Source organism: Melampsora larici-populina, assembly GCF_000204055.1.
Source record: "Melampsora larici-populina 98AG31 unplaced genomic scaffold MELLAscaffold_6, whole genome shotgun sequence".
Classification (NCBI taxonomy): domain Eukaryota; kingdom Fungi; phylum Basidiomycota; class Pucciniomycetes; order Pucciniales; family Melampsoraceae; genus Melampsora; species Melampsora laricis-populina.
Window position 1 is genome coordinate 1483431 of NW_006768770.1, and position 10233 is coordinate 1493663.

The following is a 10233-nucleotide window of genomic DNA, read 5'->3' on the forward strand; positions in this document are numbered from 1 at the left end:
TAGTTTTTTACATCACACAGTTTGATACGGGCAGTCATGAAAATTGTTTTGTTGTCAGTTCCCTTCTACAAGGGATTTGTTCTTTGCATTCATTTGGTTTTGTTGAGAATTACGGGATATAAAGTAGAAGCCCGGCACGTGCCCGGCTAAGTGTCACAGCCTTGTGATAAATTATGATTTCCATAGCACATGATATATGCAAAAGCTTAAGATCAATATTGCTTCTAGAGAGAATCTCACAGATGTTCATAGTCACCTGATAGGATCATGGGTACAGAGTTCTTGAGATCACTAAAACAGGTTTATAAGATCCTTGAAAAGTGCTTCTTTTGTGCATTGGTGCCTACACTAAATATACCTCTGAAGTGGTGCCACAGTCTTCACACATCTGGAAATGTTACCAAAATAATTTCAATCAAATTCATGAGGCCATAGGAATATTTGCATGTTGACAATTTTAAATTCTTTGAACATGGAATCCTAGAAACTTGTAGAGCAGGTGTGTAGGACTTTCTTGGATCAACAATATCCATAATTTGATATAAAGTAACAAGTTTCAGGTGAAACAGACCTGATTGATAATTCTTGCAATCAAATATACCCTGCAATAGGTTGACTAATGCGTACCACCCAGGGAGTGAATTGAACATAACCTCACAACTTACGTGACTCTCAGCAAAAATGTCATACCCTACAGATGCTAAGAAACTGTATGGAATTGTCCAAGATCTCATCAAGCCTACACTATTTTTTTGATTTTGCAAAGAGTGACTTTAAATACAACACAACATTCAAAAGAATCCAATAATTCAATCATCTCAAGCATAGAAATCAAAGTAGTGTATTGAGACGTTTGCACACGTGCTATATTCTTAGTACAAATAAGGTATCAACTAAACTACGCGCACTACCCGGTGAGAGTTTGTTCCCGAAGACCCCATCATAGGTGAAAATCATATGAGGACGGATGGACTTGTGGAAAGCGCTTATCAAGGTAGAGAGATAAATAATTTTCGAGTTAATTTGATTTTCCATACATTCTTAATACTCTGTCTTCTATACTATCAAGCTTGAGATTAGAGTTTTTATCATAAATAACTTTATGATCGACCAATTTCAAATTCTCCACTTCTGCCTTGAAAAGTTTCTTATAATCAACTTGTTGACCTGGCATGACCATGCTAGGAGTCGCTCCAGTACCACCCATCGCCAGAGAATTTGATCCATCCGCCGCTATTGAAGATGAGAGGATTGTCAATCAGTTACCTCTTTAGAAGGGACAGGGGAGATATGCAGAGGAAAATGACAAACCATTTCCGTCTCCCAGAATCAACCGGTAGAGAGAGTTCAAACCAAAGAGATTAAGGAAGTACCAAGATAGAGATGATACCCAACTGATGTGCATATCGGGTGTTTCGATACCTCTCTGAAGCATTTGCTTGAATCCGTTTGGTAGGGGAAAGGGTAATTTGACTGTAATCACATCACATGAGTTATCACTCAAATTCACTTGAAATATCTGCACTTACCACACACGAACCCAAAGAAGAAAGCATTGATCCATCCCATGATCTAAAAGAGCGCACAGTATTGAGCAACCCCCGTTATAAAACGGTTGACCGGCTGCAATTCGTGGCAAGAGCCTACTTGAGCTTCTCAAAATGATGGAAAACTTACCACTGTTTGTGGAATCATCATTACCATTTGTTTCTTCATACCATCCATCATTCCATCCATATTAGCAGCTTCTAATGGATTAGGTGGTACAGCTGGAGCATCTTCTTTTCCAGGTTGTTTGGAAACTTCATGATCACTCAAATAAGATCCACTTTCAAGTGCTTGAATTAACACCTGTCTTCTATTTTCAAATCTTGTGGTATTCAAAAAATGACCATTTGATCGGAAACAATTCGCTCGAAGTAATATACGTTGTTCTCGAAGTGCTATCAATGAAATCGGTTTAGGATCGGTATGAAGTAATTGCATTGCATAATGTCGTAAGATTCCAACCAATAACATAACCAAGGTGATGGGCAATAGTACCCTTACCTTTGCCCGAGATACATGAATGTCAATTGATCAGTCGCTTGAATTCAAAAAACCTTTAAACTTGAAGGATGAATGTAACTTTACCAGTTTCGTATAGCTGGATCAAGCCGAATATCTTGCTCTGACCATGTCGACATCCTGTAATGTTATGTCTGGATGATTGTTTACGATTTGCCTGATTTTGTGTGTTGGAATGAATGTAGGTCGAGGAAAGCTTTGATTCCAGTCAGCAGGCTTTGTGATCACGCTCACACCCGGCGTGTTTTTCAGGGCTTAGGGCATGGCTGGGGCCATGGCCTTACACCCGGGGCGCCCTGCCCTAGCAAAGCCCTGGTGAACAGGGGCTTTAGCAGGGCGCCCTAGCCTTATTGGAGGTCCCTGGTTGACACGTTGAGCCGCATCAATCTTGCTTCTCCACACACCATAAGATGCCACCAACACCTACACATAGAACATCAACAAGCTCATCTTCCATACATACATCCACTGGTCATCGATGGCTCCCGAACTCGATCTTGAGTTTATCTGGGGTCTGTCATACCCGAGTCCCCTCGGGCGGACTTCGAACTTTCCAGCCAGTCCTTTGTCCCGAATCCCCCATGAACATTTCGGAGAAACCCGAGATCACCAATTCCAAGAAAGATCCGAGCTGATCCCACTTTTAATTTCTTTTGAATTCAACCACATCAATACGCCAAAAAGAAAATTCCCTTTAGAACCAAAAGAAAAAGGATGATACCCGATTTCTTTACCCGAATCGATGAGCCTCTCACTCTAAACTCAATCAAAGAATTCCAAACCAATTTAAAAGATCATCAAAACGAATTATCAATCGAAAATTTATCTTACGAAAATTTGGTAGAAATTTCAAATTGGATTAATGAAAGATGGAAAATGAATTTAAAGAAATTAGAAAACTTACAAGTCGTTCTATATGAAGTGGTGGAGGAAGAAGGAGAAGAACTTGAAGAATGGTTGTGTGTTTTGGGATCTTTGACTAGAGATTTGGTGGTCTTGAATTTATCGTTTCAAGATTTATTAAGGTGAATGAAGTCTTTCTTTTTGAATTCAAAAACTCGAAACTTCAAAAACGAAAGAAAAATATTGAGACCATTTGATTGGATTTGATTGGATTTTTCTTTGTAGACCATCAATTGAGACGATTTTGAAAACCTTATGGTTCACTTCATCTATCATTCACCAAAACAAACCCAAATGTAAGTCATCTTTTCCCAAAAAAACCCTTCATCTGATTTCGTCAAAAGCAAAAAACTCAAAACCAATGTGTTTAATTATTCTTCGACCGGGGGGGTGGGGGTTGATGAAAAAAAGTGATTTTATTAAACCAAAGATCAATCCAATCAATTTCCAATCTAATCACCCAAAACCAAGAATCGATATCAACATTCTGGACAATAATTTCAAACCCGAACCAAAGCCGATCAGTTTTACTGTTCATTACTCTTCACACGATTTTTTTCTTTCTTAACTTGAAAAAAACCTGATTGAAGGGTGATTTGCTTTTCTTTTTTGGGTTTTGATGGGATTGGATGATGATAGTCGATTACTTGAGTTTCATCAATCCCAACTCGTTTCATCAATTGTGGTTTTGTTAATCAATTGTGTTCATCAATCAAAACCAAGAATGTAAGTCAATCACCATTCATTTTAAAACCAAGAATTCGATTAATCTTGAAAATCTTACTTTTTATTTCTTCGGGGTTTGTTGGTTCTGAATAAAATTGCAAAAGTCAATCTTTGTATCGATCTGAAAACTTGGTTCAAGTCATGAAGAATTTATTAGAATCATTAGATGAGTGTATTGATGATCTTCAATCCAATTGTTTCGATTTAATGTAAGTCTGTTTGATTTCTTTTGGCTTATGAACCGCAATGATGGTTTCCTTCTTAAAGAGATAGATTCAAAATCCATTGATTTCTTAAACACTTTTGTTTCTATGCTTTCTCGATCAATCAATCAATCCACCGATGAAAAAAACTCAAGAGTTTCATTGGTTTGTGAAATTTTGAATTTAGATGAATTTGAACAATTCTATAAATCTCAACAAAGGTAAAGAAGAAAGATCTGATTTAAAAAACCCCTGATGAATTCAAACATTAACAAATCCGACTGTTTGTTCTTTATTAAAAATTCTATAAACCAAATCCGAATTCCATATAAATAGTTCAATCCAACCGATTTCCAAATCACAATTATCGATTCTAAAAATCCAAGAATCAATCAACCTAAAACGTTTAACCCAACTGACTCCCAAAACATATCAATTCATCTTCAATTCGATCCCCAAAGATTTCCATAAACTAATATATAATACATCAGTTTTAATGGATTCGAACATATTTTGGAATTTGTGGAATGGGATTTTATTGAAATTTGAAATGATCATTAAGCTTTTGGAAAACCAAGTTGAAGAATCGATTCAATTAAAATCAAACAATCAAGAAAGTTTAATAAGAAATCCTATAGAAGCTAAGAGTGAACTTGATCAAGAAGATTATCAAATTAATCAAGAAGAGATGTCTGAGTTCATGAACTCTAACATAAGTAAGTCCACACTTCTCTCTCTCTCTCTCTCTCTCTAAACTCATCCATCCGTTTTTTCTCATGATTCATTCGTAGCAATCTTATCGAAATTCAATCCGACTTTTTTCCATCACCAAACCATAAACTTGACCTCTAATGAAATCCAATCATTAGTTAATCAACTCTTGAGTTTGATATGTAAGGTGTTTTCAAGTTTGTGTGAAAGGTATGGATTGGTTGTACAAGATTTGATTAGAGACTTGGAAGGGATTCCATGGATTTTAAGGTTAAATGAATTTAATCCTGATTATCCTTGTAAGCCTTTTTTTCTGTGTATTTGGAAGATGCTTTCTTTTAGGGTTTTGTGGAACTAATCTCTTGTGCCTTTTTTTCTGTTTTTCATTGGGTCTTTTTCGGGGGTTCCTTTTCCCTTTGATTTTGATCTTTTTCTTGGAATCTGGTTGGATTGGTTTGATTTATTGGTTTATATAGATTTAAGTGAACATTCACTTTTTTGTATACGTAATCTTTTAGTTCAAAATGTCAAAAATCAAACTTTTATTCAATCATTAAAAGAATCCAAATCGAAATCAAAATGAATTTAATTTTTGTTTAGGTTTCATTTGTTTAAATAGAAATATGAAAAGCAAAACAAAATAAAGAAAATCCTAATTGAAAAGAAAAAAGAAGTGAAGATCTATTTTCAGCCTCTAGAGCTCAATCGAAATCTTTTTGAGAAAAAGGCCGGAAAGTTGGATTCCTTTTTGGTAATTGATGATATCCTTCTCTCTATGAGCATTTTTAATAAAAGTCAAAAAACTAAAAAACATCTATGTAGAATCCCAAGTTTAATTTGTTAATGAAGTTATTGATCTCAAGAAGTTTGATCGATCGTCATGTTTGAAGTAGTAGTAGTAGTAGTAGCAGTAGTAGCAGTAATAGTGGGAGTCAAAGTGGCAGGACGTTGTTTGTTATCTACACCTAAGCCAGCCACTCTCATTGCTTCGTCTAAAGAATAAGGACCATCAGCCAAATCTTTAAGTCTAAAAAACCTCAACCCAAAAGAAGTAAAAAAGAGTGACGAAGATCAGTATAGATATATTAAAAAAAAAGTCACGAAATTCTTATTGGAATCTGACCTTCGTTTATGAACTTTAGATTTCAAATGATGTTGAAGTGAATGAAGATTTATAAAAAACCTAGCACATTCCTGACACGGATATTCACCTAATCCAATCGTTTCTTCATCTATTTGACCGGTTAATGTGTTATGTGAAGTAGTACCAAACTTATAAGGAATTGGAAAACTTTCAGTTGATTGATTTGGATTTAAATTTAATACACTCATTGGGTTGTGAGTAGATGATGTAGTGGGGGTTTTGGGTTGGGTTTGTTTGATGGATCTAATTTGTTCTGATAGTTTAAGATCTAGTTCGATTTGATCTAAATCTCTTCCGTATCGTTTGGTTTTTTTTTGTTTGATTTGTGATTTGGCTGATCCATGTGTTCTTGATCTACGTAATCTTCCCATCTTTGAAAGTTCGATTGGTTCTTGTTTCTTTTTTTACTTTGAATGGGTTCTTGTTTCTTTTTTTGTTTTGTTTTGAGTTTCTTTGATATTTTCTTGGTATTTTCTTGTTTTTTTTTGAAAGTGGTTGAAAGTGGTTTGGTGTTGAGGTTGAGGTGTGACTTGTGAAAGGTTGATGTGAAATGTAGTGTGAAATGTGACTATACTTCATTCAGTCTCAGAACCACACTGAGACTTTCCAGAAACATTATCAAGAAGAAACTCAACTCAATCATGTATCGACTCTTATCTGGTTTATATCAACATCTCACTAGAAAAGAAGAATACAATATCATCATTCTGGGTTTAGATCAATCTGGTAAAACGGTAAGTCATTCATCACTTCTCAACCAAATCAAAACTAATCCAACATATTTAAATCGATCATAAGACATTATTAGAAAAAATCAAAACGATTTATAATCCAAATCAACCAGGTTTAAAACCTCATCAGATTTCCAAAACAATAGGACAAAACATTGGAAAGATATTAATTTCATCATCTTTTTTACAATTTATCGATTTAGGTGGATCAAAAGAAATTAGAATGATTTGGGAAAAATATTTTAAAGAGATTGATGGATTATGTTGGGTTTTAGATTCGAATGATTGGATTAAAAATTCATTTCCTACCACTTCAACTTCTACTTCTACTTCAAATACTTTGAATTCGTTGAAAAATAAACATGAGTATGGAGCTAAGAATAAGGGAAAAGGAAGGTTGAATGATGATGATGAACCACAAGAAGAGAAAGAAGAAGAAATCATCTTGGGTGAAAGTTGGATCGAATTGAAAAAAGTTTTAAATCATCCATTAATCTTAGAATCTAAAATCCCAATTCTAATTCTTGCAAACAAACAAGATTTAACCAATTCAACAACAACCACAACCACAAGTAATTCAGAAGAACTTAATGGGAATGGAAATCCACCGAATCAAAGTCCAATGAAAGTAGAAGAAATCAAAGAACTGTTTAATAAATTAGTCATGGAATCGGATCGAAGTGAGAAATCTAGATCATTAGGTATCACAGAAGCACATGTGATTGGTGTATCTGCTTTAACCGGGTAAACAGAAATCCATCAGATTATATTTTTTGGAATTTTAGATCACTTACTAATCTTTTTGTTTTTTTTGTAGACATGGGATTCGAGAAGCTATTAATTGGTTGTTTTATAGAATCGCAAGTAAATCTCATTCACGTAAAACTTTTAATTCTCAACAAATCTCTCATTCAAATCCGTTATCAAATCCGATTTCGAATTCCAATTTGAATTTGAATTTAAATGGAATTCAAACTCCTTTAAAATATCTTTCATTAAATTCAACTACTCCAATGATCTCTAGAAACAATTCATATCAAAATTGAACTTTTTTTCTTTTTTTTGGGTTTTCTTTTTTCATGAGTTTTGAATTTAACTTTGTTTTTGGTGGGAAAGGGGTTTCTTTATTGTAAAAACAAATCAAAACATTTCATTTGTAGTGTTTTTTTTCTTTTTTTTTTCAGGTGATGATGATGATGATTGATGTGTTCTATAAAATATATCCCAAATTCAATTGTTTTTTTTATTATTGTAAGATGGTTTAGGTTGTATATAAATTATAAATAGTACATACATAGAACTAAACACACAGAATCGAATTGTTCAAAAATTGGATATTTACTTTCTTGATGATAATGGTTTACTTTCTTTTAGAATTCATGGAGATACGGTTCTTTGAAAGTGACTACATATCGAGGTTTGAGTATTTTGGATAGCAGATGTTGCTTAACTGCGAATGTACTATAGTTAAGATGACAATGTAGGCCAATGCTACATATGTATTCAAATTTTTGTATTTTATTCAAGTTGATAAAGCTTTAATGATGGTGTTGTGACTGTGGTCTGTGGTGGTTTTCCGCCCGGTTCGATATTCCAGTCTATGACGTCGACTCGGGAGCAGAAACTATCCTCCGACCGATTCACTCGACTTTATAAAACTGTTATCTCATTTCAAAAAAGTTTACCTCCAGTATCATTCGCCCAAATCAGATCTCCTTTAACCATCTCAACTAAGCTTTAAATTAAGAAATGTCTGATAAAAAAGAAAACACTTCGACTCAAGATGATCCTGAAGGTTGTTTCAAGATCGATCCTGAACATCAATATCCTGATCGAATCATCAGTCGATTACGATTAGTAGATGGATTTGGAAAACCGATTGTTAATCCGAAATTATTATTCAGAGATTGTGAAGTAAGTCAAAAAGATCAACTACGAAAAAAAAAAACTTTAACAAACGATTTTTAAAATTTCCAAGAATCTGATTTGATTGAATTGGGTTTTTTTAACTTTTTTGGGTTTGGAAATTTTAGGTAGTTGGATTCTTCTTTGCAACACTTTGGAATCCACATAAACAAGAATTTCATAATCATGTTTTAGATTTTACTCAAAAACATCCTCATCGATTTAAATGTGTTTATGTTAGTATTGATTCAAAAAAATCAGATTTCGATCTAGCTACCAAAGATAAAGCTTGGGTTCATATGGCTTGGAATGATGGTAGCAAGTTAAGTTTTTTTGGGGGTTTTTAATGCATACTCGTTTTTGAGAAAAAAAAATGATTCATCATGACTGAACCTTTTTTCTTTTTCTCTTTTTCAACAGTCTTGATGATCAAGTAGAAGAAAGCGATGAAAGTTTTTCCGAATTCGTTTCACCATACGATACAAAATTACTCAATGAAATCTTTTCAAATCTTGGAGCTGATACAACTGATCCACCTAATACTTTCTTATCAGATTCAAGACCGATTTCAAGAGTTAGTTTAGTCCAACAAATGAATATATTATCTACACCTACTTTATCTATTTATCATTCAAAGAAACATACTTGGTTAGATCAAAACGTTAGACATTCTTTATTTGAATCACCTGAACAAAGAACTAAAGCATGGGAAAGTTGGGAGAAAGGTGAATCGATTGGATTAACTTGGTCTGGTGAGTCTTCTTCTTCTCAAAAAATAACGAATAAGATTTCACTCAAGATTGTTTTTTGGGTCGGTTTGTAGATGTTTATCGGATGATGAAATGGTCAATTTTGATTTCTGTCTTTGGTTTGGTTTATTTAGTTTTAATTAAATTAGATGATTCATTTAATCTTGTAAACTTAACTGAGAATTTAATGGGTTTAGGTAAACCTTCAAATTTAAATCCATCACCTATTGAATCAAGACCTAAATCTAATCATCTTTATTCAGAATTTTAAAAAAACTCCCAAATCAAGTTTGTAATTTTTTCTTCCTTTTCTTTTTTTTTCTTTAAAAAGATGAAATGATTGATTTGATTATGTAATGTTATAGATTTGTAAAAAACTTTGATCAATGTGCTTTTGATCAACTTATTACAATATAGTAGACTGGTACATATATATTCTATGCATTCTAGATGAATTAAGTTTTCCTCAATGTTCAACTTGATGATATAAATTAAGAATTCTTGAAATCATACAAAACTTGTTTGAAATGTTTGATCTTATATGAAAAAATTAAAGACTTCTTTTAGAGAATTTGATTCATTTTTTTTGATCTTTCATCTAAAATGTCGATAAACCTGAGGGTATGTTCACTTAAGGAATCTCTGACCAGAAATCACTTTTTAATCCAAAAAAGAAACATGCTCCACCAAATAGACACTTTAAATTTTGCAGAATGTGATGTCTCCCCAGAAATCGCTCAAGTGAACGTGCCCTAAATGTAATGCTGGCTGTTCCTATTTACAACCCCACCTCTTGGAATCAATTGGAATTAATATTTGAGTTGTGTAGAGACACCTGACACCTTGAATCCTTTGCACAAAGGAAGATCCAAAAGTGTAGTAAGATATACAATAGGAAGGAGATTTTTTTTATGAAAAGTATACTTAGAATTCTGGGCAAGATAGTTGTAGAAGATGTGTTCAATAATTTTAAAGAAGGGAGAACAATATTTTGTACAATGTTTCCTTTGCCCAATTCAAAGACTTCCTTAACTTGAGATGTGTATTTGTTTGAAATTCTTCCTGTATGTATTTCAGTTAAACCATTGCTTTAA

At 33.5% G+C, this 10233-nt stretch overlaps 5 protein-coding genes across 5 annotated transcripts; 3 read left to right on the top strand and 2 right to left on the bottom strand.

Annotated features, from left to right (window-relative positions):
* Positions 1–729: 729 nt before the first annotated feature.
* On the bottom strand, positions 730–2275 carry MELLADRAFT_42342 (uncharacterized protein; the record flags this gene model as incomplete). Its single annotated transcript, XM_007406520.1, has 5 exons — positions 730–1233; positions 1312–1473; positions 1530–1572; positions 1678–2044; positions 2134–2275. The coding sequence occupies 5 exons, from the start codon at positions 2184–2186 to the stop codon at positions 1019–1021; spliced, it is 840 nt and encodes a 279-aa protein (XP_007406582.1).
* A 2002-nt stretch (positions 2276–4277) lies between these two features.
* MELLADRAFT_76976 (uncharacterized protein) lies at positions 4278–5269 on the top strand (the record flags this gene model as incomplete). Its single annotated transcript, XM_007406405.1, has 3 exons — positions 4278–4615; positions 4691–4909; positions 5087–5269. 3 exons carry the CDS (start codon positions 4396–4398, stop codon positions 5191–5193), a joined length of 546 nt encoding a protein of 181 aa, XP_007406467.1.
* A 199-nt stretch (positions 5270–5468) lies between these two features.
* Positions 5469–6125, bottom strand: MELLADRAFT_33965 (uncharacterized protein; the record flags this gene model as incomplete). The annotated part of the gene is made up of 3 exons (XM_007406519.1): positions 5469–5637; positions 5734–5842; positions 5939–6125. 3 exons carry the CDS (start codon positions 6123–6125, stop codon positions 5469–5471), a joined length of 465 nt encoding a protein of 154 aa, XP_007406581.1.
* Positions 6126–6395: 270 nt separating this feature from the next.
* Positions 6396–6771, top strand: MELLADRAFT_29790 (uncharacterized protein; the record flags this gene model as incomplete). Its single annotated transcript, XM_007406406.1, has 2 exons — positions 6396–6488; positions 6553–6771. Coding segments are annotated over 2 exons (312 nt in total), but the record flags the coding sequence as incomplete, so codon positions are not given.
* A 1463-nt stretch (positions 6772–8234) lies between these two features.
* On the top strand, positions 8235–9410 carry MELLADRAFT_60649 (uncharacterized protein; the record flags this gene model as incomplete). The annotated part of the gene is made up of 4 exons (XM_007406407.1): positions 8235–8399; positions 8519–8712; positions 8811–9142; positions 9274–9410. The coding sequence occupies 4 exons, from the start codon at positions 8235–8237 to the stop codon at positions 9408–9410; spliced, it is 828 nt and encodes a 275-aa protein (XP_007406469.1).
* Positions 9411–10233: the final 823 nt, after the last annotated feature.